Consider the following 23,220-nt stretch of genomic DNA (forward strand, 5'->3'; position numbering starts at 1 on the left):
CTTAGTGACCAAAAATGCCCTTAGTGTTGGGTGGGGTTACTGGGTTATGGGGATAGGGTGGAGGTGTTGACCTTGGGTAGGATGCTCTTTCCAAGAGCCGGTGCAGACTCGATGGGCCGAATGGCCTCCTTCTGCACTGTAAATTCTATGAATGCAAATGTGATTTTTGACATTGTTCAGTGGGAAACATGATTTGCTTTTAACCCACCTTGAATGTTTGGACAACAAAATTCCAACCTAATTTCATTGGAAAAGATTTTTTCACTCTTATCTCGTTGGGGGAAGCAGAAGATTCTGCCCTGTTCCTCCCAATGTTTCTCATACCTCCCTGACAACTTCTACCTCTTCTGATCAGTACCTCCTCTTCTCACTCAACCATCACCTCCCCTTCCCATCTCTATTCCCTCCAATCAGCTTTGTCTCTCCCCTTGTCTATCCCATTGCCATGGCCCACCTTTCCATTCATGGTACAGTGCAGACATTGATTCCTCAGCTTTTATGGGGCATCTTGACAAATACATGAATAGGATGGGAATAGAGGGATACAGACCCTGAAAGTGTAGAAGGTTTCAGGTTAGACAGGCAACATGGTTGGTACAGGTTTGAAGGGCCGAAGGGCCTGTTCCTGTGCTGTACTTTGTTTTTTTTCTCCCCCACACGCACAGTGACCTGGGGCTGGGATCAAACCAGAGTCCTTAGTGGGGAGGCAGCAGTGGTAAAAGCTGTGCCACCCTGCTGCCCGTCCTTATCTTAAATCAATGCCCCCTGGTCACTGACCTCTCCATCCAGTGGAACTGTTATAATAATAATCTTTATTATTGTCACAAGTAGGCTTACATTAACACTGCAATGAAGCTACTGTGAAAATTCCCAGTTGCCACACTCTGCCGCCTGTTCGGGTATACAGAGGGAGAATTCAGAATGTCCAATTCACCTAACAGCACGTCTTTCGGAACTTGTAGGAGGAAACCGGAGCAAATCCACCAAGACACGGGGATAATGTGCAGACTCCGCAGACAGTGACTTCAGCCGGGAATCAAACCTGGGACCCTGCCACTGTGAAGCAACAGTGCTACCCTCTGTGCTACTGTGCCTACAATTCTGCTGGACATCTGGATTTCTTGGCCAAAAGCCCCTCCGCAACACGGGTCCTCTGACGGCAAAGTGTGCAAACAATGAGTAAGCCTGTTGGCAGTAGCAGGACTGGAAGATAGCATTGTCTTCGGTTATCATCCACCTTCCTGAGTACATGTGCAAACATGTGAAATACCCACCATATTCTGATTCTGTGGAACAAGGGCTTAGTTCCCCCTTTTCCCTCCTCGTACTTTTCATGCCTTGATTTGACCTCGGAAGGTTCCTTTTATCCATGCTGTCGCTATTCTTTCTTCGGTTGTTGCGCAAGTCTGAGTACTGCAATGCCGCCATTGATAGCATATCCTGAATGGTCTCTGCTGTGCTTGGAGATGGTAACCATTCCCTGAAAGGTAGCAAGGAAAATTGGTGATGTCGGTATTATTTCCTCTTGGTAATCAACCTTTCCCCAACCCTGTCTCTACAATCAAAGTGACTGAACCTCAAACAATGGTTTGGCTGCTAAGGATTTCCGTGGTGAAGCAGATGGGTTAATCGCTTCAATTCAGGGCTTTGGTGTAGGATTAAATTCCAAAACCCAAAAGTTATCAGCAAAATATTATTCCAGGAATAGAAAGATGAGAACGAAGTAAGCCATTCAGCTTCTGGTCAAAACCAGCCTGTTTCATGATTCAATTTCAAACTTTGCGGACAACCTGAAAATAAGACAATAATTGATTTCAAGACATAGATTCAAGAAATGGCAGACACAAAGAGGAAATTCAGTCCAAAGATGTGCTTTCTGGTGAGAAGAATGAGGCGAACTAAGATAAATTAAATGGCACAAGAAGCTGCGGGAACAGAGACAGGCAGTAAAAATACACCTGTCTTTAATGTGGTAAGACACCTTGAGAAGGCTGTTAAAATGTGTATGAGTCCTTGGCTTTATGAACAAGATTCAGAAATACAATGGGGGACAGGTAGCACAGTGGTTAGCACAGTTGCTTCACAACTCCAGGGTCCCATGTTCGATTCCCACCTTGGCTGACTGTGCAAAGTTTGTACTTTCTCAACGCGTCTGCGTGGCTTCTTTCCAGGTGCTCCGGTTTTCTCCCACAGCTCAAAATGTGCAGGTTAGAACATAGAAAAATACAGCACAGAACAGGCCCTTTGGTCCATTATGTTGTTCTGAACTTTTGTCCGAGATTTGGGGCAGCAGGGCAGTAGGGGCAGCAGGGTATCATAGGGGCAGCAGGGTAGCATGGTGGTTAGCATAAATGCTTCACAGCTCCAGGGTCCCAGGTTCGATTCCCGGTTGGGTCGCTGTCTGTGTGGAGTCTGCACGTCCTCCCCCTGTGTGCGTGGGTTTCCTCCGGGTGCTCCGGTTTCCTCCCACAGTCCAAAGATGTGCGGGTTAGGTGGATTGGCCATGCTAAATTGCCCGTAGTGTCCTAATAAAAGTAAGGTTAAGGGGGGGGTTGTTGGGTTACGGGTATATGGTGGATACGTAGGTTTGAGTAGGGTGATCATGGATCGGCACAACATTGAGGGCCGAAGGGCCTGTTCTGTGCTGTACTGTTCTATGTTCTATTAAGAACAAATTAATCTACACCCCATCAATCTACCGTAATCCATGTACCTATCCAATAGCCGCTTGAAGGTCCCTAATGTTTCTGACTCAACTACTTCCACAGGCATTCTATGCCCCCACTACTCTCTGGGTAAAGAACCTACCTCTGACATCCCCCCTATATCTTCCACCATTCACCTTAAATTTATGTCCCCTTGTAATGGTTTGTTCCACCCGGGCAAAAGTCTCTGACTGTCTACTTTATCTATTCTCCTGAGTTAGGTGGATTGGCCATGATAAATTGCCCTTATTTGGGTTGGGGGGTGTGGGCTTGGGTAGGGTGCTCTTTCCAGAGGCCGGTGCGGACTCGATGGGCCAAATGGCCTCCTTTTGCACTGTAAATTCTATGATACTATTATGTGATAAAGAGCAAAAGGTGAGGCAAGAGCCGGGCCAACTCCAAAAAGGGGAAACTCAACACCAGGACATGGTTCTTAACAAATCTTTTGTATCTGTTTTTACAAACCAGAAGGCAGAAGCAGACTTAGGATTGATGAGTATTGGACGGGATAAACATAGTTAGGGAGGAAATATTAAGGTGTTAAATAATAAGGTGCATCGTTGCAAGTGAAAAGCAGGCCTGGATGAAAAGCACCTCATGTTGCAAAAAGAAATAAGAGACTTGGAATATCTAGATTGCTTACGATATTCGACCTAATGCCGCTCCCATGCTTCATCCTCTTGCATATTCTTTCTTTTCAGATACCACTCCAATTGCCTTTTGAATACTGGAGAATCACATTTTTTATGGTACAGAAGGACGTCATTTGGAATCTGCCTCCGCCACCCTCTCAGGAAGCTTGTTCCAGGCTCCAACCATCCTCTGGATGAAAAAGTTTCACTTCTATTCCTTTTGCCCATTATTTTGAATCTGTGGCCTCTAGTTATTGATGTACTCTTGAGAGCGAACAGTTTCTCACTATTTACCCTGTCCATAATCCTCAAGTTATTGAATATCTCTATCATGTCTCCTCTCAACGCAAAGTCTTCAATCTATCTTCATCGCTACAGTTGTTTATCCCTGGAAGGGATACTTGAAGAACGTCCGCCAGCAAGGTCGAGTTCAGTGAGGAGTGCTGTAGGAAGAAAGATGGCAGAGGTGAGCTCTCCGGGTGGGGCAGCTTCAGTAACGATGGCTGTGCTGGTGGAAGTGATGGCGATTAAATTTGAGGAGCAGTTCAGCAAACATTACGAGTAGAATGGGAGGGAAATGCTCGAGAGTCGGTGGAGGACTCGGTGGCCCCGATTAAGGAGGCAGTTGGAAAACATCGGAGATGGTGCGGGAGCATGCTGAAATGTTGAAGGAGCTGGAGGCAGCGCTATCAAGGCACAGTGACCAGCTCGCTTGACTCAAGAATGAGCTGTTGAAGGTGGAGTACGCTAATAAGGGACTGAGAGCAAAGCTCGAGGACCTTGAAGACAAGTACCAGTGGCTGAATTTACAGATCGTGGGGTTGCCCGAGTGTGTGGAGGGCCGAAGGCCGATATGGTTTGGGGAGGGGGACAAAGCCCCGCCCTTCAAGCCGGAGAGGGCACATCAGTCGTTCCAGCCGAAGCCAAGAGCTAACAAGCCACCTAGAGCTATGATAGTCTGCTCCCAAATCATAATCTGTACAGGGCAGAAGGAGGCTGCACCGACCCCTTACAAAGAGAACTCTACCTCGGCCCAAGCCCCAACCTGTACGAGCGTTTTCAAGACCTGTGTATTGAGTCAGCTTTCACGTGGGGCTCTTCTGTGGCTCAACTCAGTACATAGAGCAACAGACACAACAACAATCTGGATAAGACAGTTTTATTTTCCCAAGCCTGAGTTCGTGTACAGGAGATGAGATCTAGATGCTTGCCAAGATCTATCTACTAAACACTGATAAAAACAGTTTGTGTAAAATTACACAATTTTGAAAAATCAATAGCCCACTCCAGTTGGACTTAAGGTTTTAAGTTCATTTTAAGTTAAAACAACTTATCATCCTAACATCCTGTTCATCCATTGTTCATGAGGGACAGGATGGCAGATCTGGCATCCTCTTTATTCCATGGATTGTTTCAGAGGGACAGGATATTAGAAGTGGCTTCCTTTTCACTTCATGGATTGTTCCAGAGGATATTGGAGGCCACTAATAAGACTTGCTTACTATTAATCTACTGACCACACATCTCCTGTGTCTCAAAAACATGGGCAACGTAGCTAGCTTAAATCCCATCATGTATTGTGGCCACTGCTTGTAGCTAACGCTTACATGTTAATCGCTGCTATGTCTTAAAATACAGGTTTAATGGCTAATAATGATTTGCCAGTAACTATAGAATTTCTATAATTAATCTCAATCCTTAATATATTAACTTGTGTAAAACTACTCTCATGGCATCCTAGCTATTCAGTTTTAAGAGGTCTCATCGCTGGACATCCCCTTCACAATCCTATTTCCGTAGTCCAGTAACCCCACCTAACCTTTTGGATATTAAGGGGCAATTTAGCATAGCCAATCCACCTAAACTGCACATCCTTTGGACTGAGGGGGGAAACTGACGCACCCGGAGGAAACACACGCAGACACAGGAAGAAAGTGCAAACTCCACACAGACAATCACCTGAGGCCGGAATTGAACCCGGGTCCCTGGTGCTGTGAGGAAGCAGTGCTAACCACGGTGTCACCGTGCTGCCCCTGGAGTTTAGATGTAGGGCTGTTAGTAGATCTGGGGTTTGCTGTGAGGATGGAGGTGGCAACTGATGAGTATGTAGGGTTTAACAAAAATGGGCAAGTCTCATCCTCAGTGTTATGGAAGGCGTTGGCGTGAGCGTGAGGAGAGATAATTGCATACAAGGTGTAGGCTGATAGGGAGCAGCGCCAGTGGCTGGTGGATGAAATTCCGGAGGACCCCACCCCAAAACTATTGGCTAGTAGGAAGAAACTGGGGACTACGGATAAGGTGGTACACCAGCTGCGGCGGGCTCGGTGGGCAATGTACGAATGGGGGGAAAAAGCTAGTCGCTTATAGGCTGGCCAGCTGAGGTGGCAGGCAGCTTCCTGGGAGATTTTTCAGGTGCGGGATATAAAAGGTGGGCTAGTGACCACACCAGAGAAGGCGAATGGGGCATTCAAGGTGTTCCATGAGAAACTGCATACGTAGGAACCGCCAGAGGATAAGTCAGACATGGGGGAGTTTTTGGTGGGGTTAGAGTGTCCTACATTGAACGAGGAAGAACAAAGAACAATGCCCTTCGGCCCTCCAAGCCTGTACCGGTCATGATACCAACCTTGGCCAAAACTCTCAGCACTTCCTTGTGCCGTATCCCTCTATATCCATCCTATCCACGTGTTTGTGAAGATGCTTTTGAACGCCGTTAATGTATCTGCTTCCACAACCTCCCCTGGCAATGAGTTCCAGACACTCACCACCCTCTGCATAAAAAGGATGCCATGCACATCTCCTCTAAACTTTGCCCCACTGACCTTAAACCTATGCTCCCTGGTGACTGACCCCTCCACCCTGGGAAAAAGAGTGCCTGCCCATTCACTCTATCCATGCCTTTCATAATCTTGTACACCTCTATCAAGTTAGTGAGACACAACCTCCCCTTCACAAAACTGTGCTGCCTCTCGCTAATACGACCACTTGCTTCCAAATGGGAGTACAAAGAACAAAGAAAATTACAGCACAGGAGCTTCGGCCCTCCCAGCCTGCGCCGATCCAGATCCTCTATCTAAACCTGTCTCCTATTTTCCAAGGTCTACTTCCCTCTGTTCCCGCCCATTCATATACCTGTCTAGATGCTTCTTAAATGATGCTATTGTGCCCGCCTCTACCACCTCCGCTGGTAAAGCGTTCCAGGCACCCACCACCCTCTGCGGAAAAATCTTTCCACGCACATCTCCCTTAAACTTTCCCCCTCTCACCTTGAAATCGTGACCCCTTGTAACTGACACCCCCACTCTTGGAAAAGCTTGTTGCTATCCACCCTGTCCATACCTCTCATAATTTTGTAGACCTCAAACAGGTCCCCCCTCAACCTCCGTCTTTCCAACGAAAACAATCCTAATCTACTCAACCTTTCTTCACAGCTAGCACCCTCCATACCAGGCAACATCCTGGTGAACCTCCTCTGCACCCTCTCCAACGCATCCACATCCTTCTGGTAATGTGGCGACCAGAACTGCACGCAGTATTCCAAATGTGGCCGAACCAAAGTCCTATACAACTGTAACATGACCTTACCGGGTTGCTGCTGGAACAACTAGGAAGGAGCCGATGAAGGCCGGGGGGTGGAAGAGGAGAGGCACCATCGCCATGGGGAACGGGTCGAGCGGGGTGTGCTGGCCTGGGGCGAACATCTGCCAAGCTATGGCTAGTCGGCAGGGGAGGGGGGCGGGTTGCCCTCTGATCCGGCTGATTACCTGGAACGTGAGGGGGCTGAACGGGCCGGTTAAGAGAACCAGGGTGGTCTCCCATCTAAGGGGGTTGAAGGCGGACGTGGCTATGCTCCAGGAGACCCACCTGAAGGTGGCGGACCAGGTCCGTCTGAGGAAGGGGTGGGTGGGGCAGGTTTATCATTCAGGATTGGACGCAAAGAACCGGGGGGGGTGGCGATTCTAGTGGGGAAGAGGGTGGCGTTTGAGGCGGCTGAGGTGGTGTCGGACAAGGAGGGCAGATATATCATGGTGAGGGGTAGGCTGCAGGGAGAGAAGGTGGTGCTGGTGAACGTATATGCCCCAAATTGGGATGATGCTGGCTTCATGAGGCGCTTGTTGGGCCGCATCCCGGACCTGGAGGCAGGGGGCCTGATCATGGGGGGAGATTTTAACACAGTGCTGGATCCCACACTGGACCGGTCCAGTTCAAGGACGGGTAGGAGACCGGCGGCGGCCAAAGTGCTGAGGGGATACATGGACCAGATGGGAGGGGTGGATCCCTGGAGGTTTGGGAGACCGAGAGCGCGGGAGTATTCCTTTTTCTCTCACGTCCATAGGGTTTATTCCCGGATAGACTTTTTTGTCCTGAGCAGGGGGTTGATCCCGAGGGTGCAGGATGCTGAGTATTCGGCCATAGCGATTTCGGACCATGCCCCGCACTGGATTGATCTGGAGATGGGGGAGGCACGGGACCAGCGCCCACTCTGGCGCCTGGATGTGGGGATGCTGGCGGAGGAGGAGGTGTGTAAGAGGGTTCGGAGAAGCATTGAGGGGTATCTGGATACCAATGATACGGGGGAGGTCCAGGTGGGGATGGTCTGGGAGGCTCTGAAAGCAGTGATCTGGGGGGAGCTGATCTCAATCCGGGCCCACAGGGAAAGGAGGGAGAGGAAGGAGAGGGAGAGACTGGTGGGAGAGCTTCTGGAGGTGGACAGGAGATATGCGGAGGCACCGGAGGAAGGGTTGCTGGGAGAACGGCGCAGGTTGCAGGCCAATTTTGACTTGTTGACCACCAGAAAGGCGGAGACACAGTGGAGGAGGGCGCAGGGCGCGGTATATGAGTATGGAGAGAAGGCGAGCAGGATGTTGGCGCATCAGCTCTGTAGGCGAGATGCGGCTAGGGAAATTGGGGGAGTGAAGGATGGGGGTGGAAATGTAGTGCAGAAGGGGACAGAAGTAAACGGGGTCTTTAGGGACTTTTACGAGGGATTGTACCGGTCGGAACCTCCGAGGGGGAGAGAGGGGATGGAGAGCTTCATGAACAGGCTATGTTTCCCAAGGGTTCAAGAGAGGCTGGTTGAGGGGCTGGGGGCGCCGATAGAGTTGGAGGAGCTAGTCAGGGGGATCGGGCAAATGCAGTCAGGTAAGGCCCCGGGGCCGGACGGGTTCCCGGCAGAATTTTACAAAAAATATGCGGACCTGGTGGGTCCCCTGCTGGTGCGAACTTTCAATGAGGCGTGGGAGGGGGGGGGGCTTTGCCCCCGACGATGTCGCGGGCACTGATCTCTTTGATCCTAAAACGGGATAAGGACCCCTTGCAGTGCGGATCATATAGGCCTATCTCACTCCTTAACGTAGACGCTAAGTTGCTGGCGAAGATCCTGGCTACCAGGATAGAGGATTGTGTGCCAGAGGTAATTCATGAAGATCAGACAGGGTTTGTCAAGGGGCGGCAGCTCAACACGAATGTGCGGAGACTGCTCAATGTTATCATGATGCCGGCAGTGGAGGGGGAGGCGGAGATAGTGGTGGCGCTGGATGCAGAGAAGGCGTTTGATAGAGTTGAGTGGGGGTACCTATGGGAGGTGCTGGAGAGGTTTGGATTTGGGGAGGGATTCATCAAATGGGTGAGGCTGCTTTACGCGGCGCCAATGGCGAGTGCAGTCACAAATGGAAGGAGGTCGGAGTATTTTAGGCTTTATCGTGGGACCAGGCAGGGGTGTCCCCTGTCCCCCCTGCTCTTTGCACTGGCGATTGAACCGCTGGCCATGGCGTTGAGGGAGTCAGGGAAGTGGAGGGGTCTGGTGCGGGGGGGGGGGGGGGGGGGGGGGGGGGGGGGGGGGGGGAGCACCGGGTATCGCTGTATGCGGACGACCTGCTGTTATATGTGGCGGACCCAGAGGGGGGAATGCCGGGGGTGATGGAACTGTTAGCGGAATTTGGGGGCTTCTCGGGCTATAAGCTGAACTTAGGAAAGAGCGAGGTATTTGTAGTGCACCCGGGAGATCAGGAGGAGGGAATTGGGAGGCTCCCCTTCAGGAGGGCAGTGAAGAGTTTCAGGTACCTGGGGGTCCAGGTGGCCAGGAGTTGGGGGGCTCTTCATAAGCTTAACTTCACCAGACTAGTGGAACAGATGGAGGAGGAATTTAAAAGGTGGGACATGGTGCCGCTATCGCTGGCGGGCAGAGTGCAATCCGTCAAAATGACGGTTCTCGCGAGGTTCTTGTTCCTCTTCCGGTGCTTGCCCATCTTTATCCCTAGGGCCTTTTTAAAAAGGGTGACCAGCAGCATCATGGGATTTGTTTGGGCGCATGGCACCCCGAGGGTGAAGAGGGTCTTCTTGGAGCGGAGTAGGGATGGGGGGGGGGCTGGCGTTGCCCAACCTCTCGGGGTACTACTGGGCGGCCAACGTGTCGATGGTGCGTAAGTGGGTGATGGAGGGGGAGGGGGCAGCATGGAAACGGATGGAGAGAGCGTCCTGTGGGGGTACAAGCCTGGGGGCCCTGGTAACGGCGCCATGGCCGCTCCCTCCCACGAGGTATACCACGAGTCCGGTGGTGGCGGCTACCCTCAAGATTTGGGGGCAGTGGAGGCGACATAGGGGAGAAGTGGGGGGCTCGATGGAGGCTCCGTTAAGGGGGAACCATAGGTTCGTCCCGGGGAACATGGATGGGGGATTTCGGGGATGGTATAGAGCGGGCATTAGACAGCTGAGGGACCTGTTTATCGACGGAAGGTTTGCGAGCCTGGGGGAGTTGGAGGAGAAATTTGGGCTCCCGCCGGGAAACATGTTTAGATATCTGCAGGTAAAGGCATTTGCTAGACGGCAGGTGGAGGGATTCCCTGCGCTCCCCGCGAAGGGGGTGAGTGACAGGGTACTCTCGGGGGTCTGGGTCGGGGAGGGGAAGATATCTGATATCTACAACCTTATGCAGGAGGTGGAAGAGGCGTCAGTAGAGGAGCTGAAAACGAAGTGGGAGGGGGAACTGGGGGAACAGATCGAAGACGGGACATGGGCTGATGCCCTGGAGAGGGTAAATTCTTCCTCCTCGTGTGCGCGGCTTAGCCTCATCCAATTCAAGGTGCTGCACCGGGCCCACATGACTGGGACGAGGATGAGTAGGTTCTTTGGGGGTGAAGATAGGTGTGCCAGGTGCTCGGGGAATCCAGCGAACCATGCCCATATGTGCTGGGCATGCCCGGCATTGGAGGAGTTCTGGAAGGGGGTGGCGAGGACGGTGTCAAGGGTGGTGGGATCCAGGGTCAAGCCAGGATGGGGACTCGCGATCTTTGGGGTTGGGGTAGAGCCGGGAGTGCAGGAGGCGAAAGAGGCCGGTGTGCTGGCCATTGCGTCCCTAGTAGCCCGGCGAAGGATTTTGCTACAATGGAAGGACGCGAGGCCCCCAAGCGTGGAGACCTGGATCAATGACATGGCGGGCTTCATTAAGCTTGAGAAGGTTAAATTCGCCCTGAGAGGATCGGTGCAAGGGTTCTTTAAACGGTGGCAACCTTTCCTCGACTTTCTGGCTCAACGATAGGGTACTGGGACAGTAGCAGCAGCAACCCGGGGGGGTGGGGGGGGGGGGGGGGGGGGGACGTTGATTATGTTGGCTTATTTTATTTAAATTTGATTGATCTAATTTTAATTTATGGTTAAGTTCTCTTGTTGGGGGGGGGGGGGGAATGTGATACATGTGATGTTACGGTATGGGGGGGAATTGTGAGTGTTATGGGGCTGTTAGTTTCATATTACTGCTTTTTGCTATACTTGTTGTTATATTTTCTGTAAAAAATTCCAATAAAAATTATTAAAAAAAACAAACAAACTGTAACATGACCTGCCAACTCTTGTACTCAATACCCCGTCCGATGAAGGCAAGCATGCTGTATGCCTTCTTGACCACTCTATCAACCTGCGTTGCCACCTTCAGGGTACAATGGACCTGAACTCCCAGATCTCTCTGCACATCAATTTTCCCCAAGACCCTTCTATTGACCATATAGTCCGCTCTTAAATTTGATCTTCCAAAATGCATCACCTCGCTATTGCCTGGATTGAACTCCATCTGCCATTTCTCTTCCCAAATCTCCAATCTATCTATATTTTGTTGTATTCTCTGACAGTCCTCCTCGCTATCTGCAACTCCACCAATCTTAGTATCATCTGCAAACTTGCTAATCAGACCACCTATACCTTCCTCCAGGTCATTTATGTAGATCACAAACAACAGTGGTCCGAACACAGATCCCTGTGGAACACCACTAGTCACCCTTCTCCATTTTGAGACACTCGCTTCCACCACTACTCTCTGTCTCCTGTTGCCCAGCCAGTTCTTTACCCATCTAGCTAGTACACCCTGAACCCCATACGACTTCACTTTTTCCATCAACCATTGGAAACCTTATCAAACGCCTTACTAAAGTCCATGTATACGACATCTACAGCCCTTCCCTCATCAATTGATTAAAAAAGTTAATTAACTTTGTCACTTCCTCAAAGAATTCTATTAGGTTTGTAAGACATGACCTTCCCTGCACAAAATTATGCTGCCTATCACTGATAAGTCTATTTTCTTCCAGATGTGAATAGATCCTATCCCTCAGTATCTTCTCCAACAGTTTGCCTACCACTGACGTCAAGCTCACAGGTCTATAATTCCCTGGATTATCCCTGCTACCCTTCTTAAACAAAGTAGATCCTGTCTTGAAGAATTCTCTCCAGTAATCTCCCTACCACTGACGTAAGGCTCACCGGCCTGTAGTTCCCTGAATTATCCTTGCCACCCTTCTTAAAACAAAGGAACAACATCGGCTATTCTCCAGTCCTCTGGGACATTACCTGAAGACAGTGAGGATCCAAAGATTTCAATCAAGGCCTAAGCAATTTCCTCTCTTGCCTCCTTCAGTATTCTGGGGTACATCCCATCAGGCCCTGGGGACTTATCCACCTGAATATTTTTCAAGACGCCGAACACCTCATCTTTTTGGATCTCAATGTGACCCAGGCGATCTACACACCCTTCTCCAGACTCAACTTCCACCAACTCCACCATAAATAAATAAATATAAGTGTACTTTACCTGAATGCTCGTAGTATTCGGAATAAAGTAAATAAGTTGATGGTGCAAATCATCGTGAATGACTATGATTTAGTGACCATTACTGAAACATGGTTAAAGGATGGTCATGGCTGGGGGTTCAATATCCGAGGGTATCAAACTATTTGGAAGGACAGAGTGGATGGTAAGGGAGGTGGTGTAGCTCTGTTATTTAAGGATGACATCCGGGCAATAGTTAGGGATGATATCGGTGCTATGGAGGATAAGGTTGAATCCAATTGGGTGGAAATCAGGAATAGTAAGGCGAAAAAGTCACTGATAGGAGTAGTCTATCGGCCACCAAATAGTAACGTTATGGTGGGGCAGGCAATAAACAAAGAGATAACTGATACATGTAGAAATGGTACAGCAGTTATCATGGGGGATTTTAATCTACATGTCGATTGGTTTAACCAGGTCGGTCAAGGCAACCTTGAGGAGGAGTTTATAGAATGTATCCGCGATAGTTTCCTAGAACAGTATGTAATGGAACCTACGAAGGAACAAGCGGTCCTAGATCTTGTCCTGTGTAATGAGACAGGATTGATTCATGATCTCATAGTTAGGGATCCTCTCGGAAGGAGCAATCACAATATGGTGGAATTTAAAATACAGATGGAGGGTGAGAAGGTAAAATCAAATCCTGGTATTGTGTGTTTAAACAAAGGAGATTACAATGGGATGAGAGAAGAACTAGCTAAGGTAGACTGGGAGCAAAGACTTTATTGTGGAACAGTTGAGGAACAGTGGAGAACCTTCCAAGCGATTTTTCACAGTGCTCAGCAAAGGTTTATACCCACAAAAAGGAAGGACGGTAGAAAGAGTGAACATCGACCGTGGATATCTAAGGAAATAAGGGAGAGTATCAAATTGAAGGAAAGAGCATACAAAGTGGCAAAGATTGGTGGGAGACTAGAGGACTGGGAAATATTTAAGGGGCAACAGAAAGCTACTAAAAAAGCTATAAAGAAGAGTAAGATAGAGTATGAGAGTAAACTTGCTCAGAATATAAAAGCAGACAGCAAAAGTTTTTACAAATATATAAAGCAAAAAAGAGTGGCTAAGGTAAATATTGGTCCTTTTGAGGTTGAGAAGGGAATTTTAATAATGGGAGATGAGGAAATGGCTGAGGAACTGAACAGGTTTTTTGGGTCGGTCTTCACAGTGGAAGACACAAATAACATGCCAGTGACTGATAGAAATGAGGTTATGACAGGTGATGACCTTGAGGGGATTGTTATCACTAAGGAGGTAGTGATGGGCAAGCTAATGGGGCTAAAGGTAGAAAAGTCTCTTGGCCCTGATGGAATGCATCTCAGAGTGCTAAAAGAGATGGCTAGGGAAATTGCAGATGCACTAGTGATGATTTACCAAAATTCACTAGACTCTGGGGTGGTCCTGGTGGATTGGAAATAGCAAACGTGACACCACTGTTTAAAAATGGAGGTAGGCAGAAAGCAGGAAATTATAGGCCAGTGAGCTTAACGTCGGTAGTAGGGAAGATGCTGGAATCTATCAAGGAAGAAATCATTGCTGGAGGGATGGAGTTAAAGACTAGGGAGGTTATGTTGCAATTGTATAAGGTGTTAGTGCGGCCACACCTGGAGTATTGTGTTCAGGTTTGGTCTCCTTACTTGAGAAAGGACGTACTGGCGCTGGAGGGTGTGCAGAGGAGATTCACGAGGTTAATCCCAGAGCTGAAGGGGTTGGATTATGAGGAGAGGTTGAGTAGACTGGGACTGTACTCGTTGGAATTTAGAAGAATGAGGGGGGATCTTATAGAAACATTTAAAATTATGAAGGGAATAGATAGGATAGATGCGGGCAGGTTGTTTCCACTGGCGGGTGACAGCAGAACTAGGGGACATAGCCTCAAAATAATGGGAAGTAGATTTAGGACTGAGTTTAGGAGGAACTTCTTCACCCAAAGGGTTGTGAATCTATGGAATTCCTTGCCCAGTGAAGCAGTTGAGGCTCCTTCATTACATGTTTTTAAGGTAAAGATAGATAGCTTTTTGAAGAAAAAAGGGATTAAGGGTTATGGTGTTCGTGCCGGAAAGTGGAGGTGAGTCCACAAAAGATCAGCCATGATCTAATTGAATGGCGGAGCAGGCTCGAGGGGCCAGATGGCCTACTCCTGCTCCTAGTTCTTGTGTTCTTAATTCCTTCTCTTTGGTGAGTACTGATGCAAAGTATTTATTTAGTACCTCGCCCATTCATCTGGCTCCAGTCCCTCCCCAGTCCAGCACGGTAGCGTAGTTGGTTGAACAATTGCTTCACAGCTCCAGGGTCCCAGGTTCGATTCCCGTCTTGGGTCACTATCTATGCGGAGTGTGCACGTTCTCCCCGTGTGCGCGTGGCTTTCCTCCGGGTGCTCCGGTTTCCTCCCACTGTCTAAAGATGTGCAGGTTAGGTGGATTGGCCATGCTAAATTGCCCTTTGTGTCCAAAATTGCCCTTAGTGTTGGGTGGGGTTACTGGGTTATGGGGATAGGGCGGGGGTTTGGGCTTCCAAGAGCTGGTGCAGACTCGATGGGCCGAATGGCCTCCTTCTGCACTGTAAATTCTATGATTCTTCAGTGGGCCAAGAGGCTACCCTCTTCCTTTTTATGTACGTGTAAAAAGCCTTGGTATTTTCATAATCCTATTTGATAATGACTTATTGTGACCACTTTTAGCACTCCTGACTCCTTGCTTAAGTTCCTTCCTACTTTCCTTATATTCCACACAGGCTTTGTCTGTTCCCATTTTCCTCCAAATAATTTCTTTATACTAGAAACAGCAAAAGTCCCAGCACTGATCGCTGCGGAACACCACGAGTCACAGTTCTCCAATCAGAAAAGCACCCTTCCATTGCTGCTCTCTGCCTTCAATGACCCAGCCAGTACTGTATCCATCTTGCCAGCTCACCTCTGATCCCGTGTGATTTCACCCTTTGTACCAGTCTGCCATGAGGGACCTTGTCAAAGGCCTTACTGAAGTCCATATAGACAACATCCACTGCTCTACCTGCATCAATCATCTATGTGACCTCCTCGAAAAACTCTTATCAAGACAGTGAGACACAACCTCCCCTTCACAAAACCTCGCTACCTCTTGCTAATACGTCCATTTGCTTCCAAATGGGACTAGATCCTGTCTTGAAGAGTTCTCTCCAGTAATTTCCCAACCACTGACGTAAGGCTCATCGGTCTGTAGTCCCGTGGATTATCCTTGCTACTCTTCTTAAACAAAGGAACAACATTGGCTATTCTCCAGTCCTCCGGGACATCACCTGAACACAGTGAGGATCCAAAGATTTCTGTCAAGGCCTCAGCAATTTCCTCTCTTGCCTCTTTCAGTATTCTGGGGTAGATCCATCAGGCCTTGGGGACTTATCCACCTTAATATTCTACAAGACGCCCAACGTCTCGTCTTTTTGGATCTCAATGTGACCCAGGCTATCTATACATCAACATCCACCAATTCCTTCTCTTTGGTGAATACTGATGCAAAGTATTCATTTAGTACCTCGCCCCATTTCCTCTGGCTCTACACAGATTCCCCCCCCCCCCCACTGTCCTTCAGTGGGCAACCCTTTTCCTAGCCACCCTCTTGCTTTTTATATACGTGTAAAATGTCTTGGTATTTTCCTTAACCCTATTTGCCAATGACTTTTCGTGACCCCTTTTAGCCCTCCTGACTCCTTGCTTAAGTTCCTTCCTACTTTCCTTATATTCCACATGGGCTTCGTCTGTTCCCAGCCTTCTAGCCCTGACAAATGCCTCCTTTTTCTTTTTGACGAGGCCTACAATATCTCTCGTTTTCCAATGTTCCCGAAATTTGCCTATTTATCCTTCTTCCTCACAGAAACATGCTGGTCCTGAATTCCTTTCAACTGACATTTGAAAGCCTCCCACATGTCAGATGCTGATTTACCCTCAAACATCCGCCCCCCAATCTAGGTTTTTCAGTTCCAGCTAATATTGTTATAATTAGCCTTCCACCAATGTAGTGCATTCACCCGAGGACCACAGTTTAAAACATACTGAATTGTGTATGTTCCTGAAATGCTCTCCTACTGAAACATCTACCACCTGGCCGGGCTCATTCCCCAGTACAAGGTCCAGCACAGCCCCTTCCTAAGTTGGACTACCTACATATTGTGTCCTCCCGCAGTACAGCTGTGATATTCTCCCTAACCAGTCGCACAATTCCTCCACCCCTTTTACATTCCCCTCTATTACACCTGAAACAGCTTAATCCTGGAATGTTTAGCTGCCAATCCTGTCCTTCCCTCAACCAGGTCTCTGTAATGGCAACATCATAGTTCCACGTACTAATCCAAGCTCTAATTTCATCTGCCTTACCTGTTATACTTCTTGCATTAAAACATATGCACTTCAGGCCACCAGTTCCACTGTTTTCAGCAACATCTCCCTGTCTGCTTTTCCTCAGAGCCATAGTGGGCCTATTTCCTAGTTTGCCCTCAATGTTTTCACCTTCTGACCTATTTCTCCGGTACCCACCCCCTGCGATACTAGTTTAAACCCTCCCGTGTGACACCAGCAAACCTCACGGCCAGATATTTATGTCTCTCCAGTTTAAATGCAACCCGACCTTCTTACAGGGTTCACACCTGCCCCGGAAGCGCTCCCAGTGTTCCAGATAACTGAAACCCTCCCTCCTACACCAGCTGTTTAGCCATGTGTTTAGCTGCTCTATCTTCCTTTTTCTAGTCTCACTGGCACGTGGCACAGGGAGCAATCCTGATGTAAATTTTGAGCCTCTACATATAAGGTGAACTACTGCTTAAAAGCGTGCAAATTTATATCTATGTTACCAGTCACACAAAGACTTTGTCGTGTTTTCAAGCTCTCCATCTTTTTCTTCAGTGACCAGTTACGCACGAGATGTTTTCTGGTGATGCTCTTTGTTGATTAGTAGATTTTTTTTTAGCTTTAGTAGTGCCATTTCCCAAGTTCTTTACTTCAGATCTTCAATTCGTAGACCACCGCTTCTGGTACCATGTTATGCTCTAGTGCGTTGCAATGACTTGAGTCAGTGCATCAAAGAACGTCGAGTTTGTGACTAGTTAAAATTTATTAAATTACAATAATGTGGGTAGAAAATAATACTAATACGACTAACGAACTGTAAACTGTTAACAACTAGAATACGAGAACTAATACAAAATAAGACTATCCACGATGACTCCTCACCCAGACCGAGGTTACTGTATCACATGGTGTAGTTCTACTGCCACTTGCTGGTTGGAGGTCTAACATATTAACATACAGAATTGCTAATGCATATCATTACAGTGGTGACACAATGTTCTCCTTTACTCACATGGCACCCTTTGTGATCTGTGTTTTTAGGCTTCTAACTTCAATGGTGCTGTTATATTCTGATTTGTCTTAAATCCACACTTGGCTTAATCGGAGGGGTATATTGGATATCATTTTGCTTGCATTTGTCCAGTATAGTTCTTACTGGTCTTTTGTTCAGTTATCTAGGGGGACGTGATAAACATAACATAATTCTTGCACTTGTTCACGTGTTCCAAATTCCTCTGGACCATGTTTAAAGTTTCACATTCAACTGGTGTTGTTGAATTCCTAAAAATTCACAATTAAACTTTAAATTAGCAAGAATCAATACAGAATCTTAGATGCACAACTCCGTGCGATTTAGAATCAACTGTCTGCTAAAATGGTTAATTTTCCTCAGAACCTAAAGGGGCGGAGAGTGGACAGAGAAACATGGTACGCCATTAATAGTGATAATAATAATCGCTTATTGTCACAAGTATGCTTCAATGAAGTTACTGTGAAACGCCGCTAGTCACCACATTCCAGAGTCTGTTTGGGGAGGCCGGTATGGGAATTGAACCCGCGCTGCCAGTCTTGTTCTGCATTACAAGCCAGCTATTTAGCCCAGTGTGCTGAACCAGCCCCCAACGTTCTTTGTATCCACATTGCCCTTGACTGACATCTTTGTATCCTCATTGGCTACAGGCGAGATCCCAGAGGATTGGAGAATAGCTAATGTGGTACCGCTGTTTAAGAAAGGTCGCAGGCAGACTTCCGGTTGCGGCTATGTGGAGCCAAGGCGCATGTTCGGCAGCTCCCGCTAGCATATGACTTTCGGGCTCTTTTTAGGGCCCGCTATGGCGCTTGTTTGACTTTTCCCGGTGTGGAAAAAATAACATTTCCCTGCTGGTGCATGGATTGGACCAGGAGTGGGGCAATTAAAAAAGCGGCATTGGAACAGAGAAAGGTGCGAGGGCGGAGGACCAAGACGGTGGCGGGTGGTGACCAGGCAGCGTGGATGCAATGGGCGCAGGAGCTGCTCCAGCCCTGCTTTAGGGAGCTTAAGGCAGCTGCTGGAACTGAAGGCCTCATTCGACAAGCTCTTGGAGACCCAGACGGCCCAAGTGACGGCGATCCAGGAGGTCCGGCCAAAGGTCTTGGAGAATGAGGACGAGATCCTAGGCCTGGCGGTGAAGGTGGAGGCGCACGAGGCGCTCCACAAGAAATGGCAGGCGAGGTTCGGGGAGATGGAGAACCGGTCGAGGCGGAAGAATCTGCGGATCCTGGGCCTCCCGGAGAGGCTGGAGGGATCGGACATAGGGGCCTATGTGGTCCCCATGTTGAATTTGCTGATGGGAGCGGGGTCCTTCCAAGGGCCCTTGGAGCTGGAGGGGGCCCACCGAGTGCTGGAGAGGAAGCCCAAGCCCAGTGAGCCGCAGTGCTGCTGCGGTTCCACGGTTTGCTGACTGGGAGTGTGTGTTCAGGTGGGCCAAGAAGAAGCGGAGCAGCAGGTGGGAGAATGCGGAGGTCCGGATCTACCAGGATTGGAGTGCAGAGGTGGCGAAGAAGAGGGCCGGTTATAATCGGGCGAAAGCAGTGCTGCACAGGAGAGGGGTGAAGTTTGGCCTGCTACAGCCGGCGCTCCTATGGGACACCCACAAAGACCATCATCACTATTTTGAGTCTCCGGAGGAGGCCTGGGCCTTTGTTCAGGCCGAGAAATTGGACTCAGACTGAGGGTTGGGGGATGGTTGGGGATTGTTGTGTTGTGTTCCGAGGGGGGGTTCTTTCTTTGTTCTTTGGGGGGTTGATGGGGCGTTGTTCAGGCCCGCTAGATGGGTTCGTGAAGGCGGGTTAGGCAAATAGCTTGGGGTGGTTGATGGTCAGTAGGGGTTGATGGGGCCTGGGATGGGGCAAGTAAGACTGGGCCTGAAAGGGGAGCTGCGCCAGAGCCGGCCGAGTGGAAAGCGCGGGCTTTTTCCCGCGCTAAGGGTTGAAGGGGGTGGGGCTGGAATTGGAAGCGCGGGCTTTTTCCCGCACTGGGAGTGGAAGGGGGAGGAGTGTGGGCAGGGACAGTTTTACACTGGGGGTGTCAATGGTGCGGCGGGAGTGGTCAGCAGGAGTCAGCTGACTCACGGGAGTACAACTGGGGGAGTAACACAGCTGGGGGGGAGGGGGGGGGAGAAGAGAACCGGGTTGCTGCTGAAAGGGCCAAGGGTGAGCTGGATTTGGTAGAGGAGGTCAGTGCGGGGGTCTGCCGCTGTGGGCCATGCGGGGGACACGGGCACGTGGCTAGCCTAGGAAGGGCTAAGGCTGATCGGCGGGGGAGGGGGGGGGGCGAGTAGTCCCCTGATCCGGCTGATAACCTGGAATGTAAGGGGACCAAATGAGCCGGTCAAACGGGCCCGGGTATTCGCGCATCTGAAGGGGCTAAAGGCGGATGTGGCTGTGCTCCAGGAGATGCACCTAAGGGTGGTGGATCAGGTAAGGCTGAGAAAGGGGTGGGTAGGGCAAGTGTTTCGTTCGGGCTTAGGTGCAAAAAAAAAACCAGGGGGGGGGGGGGGGGCGATTTTGGTGGGGAAGAGTATCGTTCGAGGCGTCAAGCGTGGTGGCGGACAATGGTGGTAGGTATGTGATGGTATGTGGCAAGCTCCAGGGGGAGCGGGTGGTGCTGATCAATGTGGACGCCCCGAACTGGGACAATGCAGGCTTCATGCGGCATATGTTGGACCAAATTCCGGACCTTGAGACAAGAGGTCTAATAATGGGAGGGGATTTCAACACGGTGCTGAACCCGGCACTTGATCGCTCCAGGTCCAGGACGGGTAGGAGGCCAGCGACGGCCAAGGTGTTGAGGATGTTCATGGACCAGATGGAAGGGGTGGACCCATGGAGATTTATGAGGCCGAGGACTAGGAAATTTTCGTTCTTCTCCCATGTCCACAAGGCCTACTCCCGGATTGACTTTTCTGTCTTGAGCAGAGCGCTGATTTCAAGCATGGAGGACGCGGAATACACGGCGATAGCCATTTCAGATCACGCTCTGCATTGGGTGGACCTTGAGTTGGGGGAGGATAGACCCCAACAGTGGCGGCTGGATGTGGGGTTGTTAGCGGACGAGAAGGCGAGCGGGCGGGTCCAGAGGTGTATAGAGAGGTACCTGGAGACTAATGATAATGGGGCTGGTTTAGCTCACCAGGCTAAATCGCTGGCTTTTAAAGCAGACCAAGCAGGCCAGCAGCACGGTTCGATTCCCGTACCAGCCTCCCCGGACAGGCGCCGGAATGTGGCGACTAGGGGCTTTTCACAGTAACTTCATTGAAGCCTACTCGTGACAATAAGCGATTTTCATTTCATTTTCAGGTGCAAGTACAGGTGGTTTGGAAGGCGCTGGTCAGAGAAGAGCTGATCTCCATTAGGGCACACAAGGAGAGGCGGGAGGAGAGAGAGAGAGAGGTTGGTGGGGGAGCTGGTCAGGGTAGATAGGAGGTATGCGGAGGCCCCAGAGGAGGGATTGCTGAGGAAGTGGCGTAGCCTCAAGGCTGAGTTTTATTTATTAACCACCAGGAAAGCGGAGACGCAGTGGAGGAGGGCGCAGGGGGCGGTATATGAATACAGAGAAAAGGCAAGTCGGATGCTGGCGCACTAGCTTCGGAAGCGGGGGGCAGCTAGATAGATTGGGGGAGTTATGGATGGAATAGGGAGCACGGTACGAAGCGCGTCGGGCATCAACGGTGTCTTTAGGAGCTTCTATGAGGAACTGTACCGGTCAGAGACCCCAGTGGAGGAGGGAGGGATGGGTCGCTTCCTAGACCGACTGAGGTTTCAGAGGGTGAAGGAGGAGCAGGTAATGGGGTTGGGAGCGCCAGTTGGATTGGAGGAGTTGGTTAAAGCAATAGGGAAGATGCAGATGGGTTCCCGGTTGAATTCTACAAGAAGTATTTGAACCTGCTGGGCCCGCTGTTAGTAAGGACCTTCAACGAGGCAAGGGAAGGGGGGGCTCTGCCCCCGACGATGTTTAGGGCGCTGATCTCCTTGATCATGAAGCAGGACAAGGATCCCCTACAGTGTGGTCATATAGACCGATTTCACTCCTAAATGTAGATGCAAAGTTGCTGGTAAAGATATTGGCCATGAGGATTGAGCACACCGTGCCACAGGTCATACACGAGGATCAAACAGGTTTTGTGAAAGGGAGGCAGTTGAATGCTAATGTACGGAGGCTCTTAAATGTTATAATGATGCCGGCAGTGGAAGGAGAGGCGGAGATAGTGGCGGCGATGGATGCGGATAAGGTGGAATGGGGATATCTATGGGAGGTGTTGAAAAGGTTCGGGTTTGGGGAGGGGTTCGTTAGGTGGGTGAGGCTGCTGTACGGGGCCCTGATGGCGAGTGTGGCCACGAACAGAAGGAGGTCAGAGTATTTCCGACTGCACCGGGGGACGAGGCAGGGGTGCCCCCTGTCCCACCTGCTCTTTGCGCTGGCGATTGAACCACTGGCCATGGCGCTGAGGGAGTCGAGGAACTGGAGGGGGGGAGCATCGGCTGTCGCTACACGTGGATGACCTACTGTTGTATGTGGTGGACCCGGTGGGGGGAATGCCGGAGGTGATGAGGATCCTTAGCAAGTTCGGGGATTTCTCCGGGTATAAGCTCAATATGGGGAAGAGTGAGCTGTTCGTAGTGCACCCAGGGGACCAGGAGAGGGGGATTGGTGAGCTCCCGCTGAAAAGGTAGGAGAGGAGTTTTAGGTACCTGGGGGTACAGGTAGCTAGGAGCTGGGGGGGCCTTACATAGGCTTAAGTTTATGAGGCTGTTGGAGCAGATGGAGGAGGAGTTTAAGAGGTGGGAGTGCTGCCACTCTCCCTAGAGGACAGGGTCCAGTCAGTCAAAATGACGGTGCTCGCGAGGTTTTTGTTCTTGTTCCAGTGCCCCCCTATCCTGATTCCTAAGGCTTTTTTCAGGCGGGTCAATAGGAGCATTATGGTGTTTGTGTGGACGCAGGAGACCCCCGAGGGTGAGAAGGGTGTTCCTGGAGTGGGGCAGGGATAGGGGGGATTGGCGCTGCCTAACCTCTGTGGGTATTATTGGGCTGCCAACGTGGCGATGATACGTAGGTGAGTAATGGAGGAGGAGGGGGCGGCATGGAAGAGGTTGGAGATGGCGTCCTGTGTGGGCACGAGTCTGGAGGCGCTGGTGACGGCACCGCTACCGCTTCCCCCAACGAGGTATACCACGAGCCCGGTGGTGGCGGCTACCTTCAAAATCTGGGGCAATGGAGGCGGCGGGCGGCCGGGGGGGGGGGGGGCCTGCAGTCTGGTCCCCGATATGGGGGAACCACCAGTTTGTCCCAGGGAGAATGGACAGAGGGTTTATGAGCTGGCACAGGGCAGGTATTAGACGGATGGGGGACCTATTTGTAGATGGGAAGTTTACGAGCCTGGGGGAGCTGGAGGGGAGGTTTGGCCTCCCCCCGGGGAACACCTTCAGATA

At 50.1% G+C, this 23,220-nt stretch overlaps 1 protein-coding gene across 3 annotated transcripts in view; it reads right to left on the bottom strand.

Annotated features, from left to right (window-relative positions):
- LOC119955298 (lysine-specific demethylase 7B-like) overlaps positions 1-23,220 on the bottom strand; it is a 316,061-nt gene that overhangs the window by 52,451 nt on the left and 240,390 nt on the right. For all 3 annotated transcript variants that reach the window (XM_038781379.1, XM_038781377.1, XM_038781378.1), the window contains one exon: positions 1,275-1,480. In XM_038781379.1, coding sequence (XP_038637307.1) covers positions 1,275-1,480 — 206 coding nt within the window. The remainder of the gene's footprint in view (positions 1-1,274; positions 1,481-23,220) is intronic.

The sequence above is a fragment of the Scyliorhinus canicula genome, chromosome 20 (genome assembly GCF_902713615.1).
Source record: "Scyliorhinus canicula chromosome 20, sScyCan1.1, whole genome shotgun sequence".
NCBI lineage: Eukaryota > Metazoa > Chordata > Chondrichthyes > Carcharhiniformes > Scyliorhinidae > Scyliorhinus > Scyliorhinus canicula.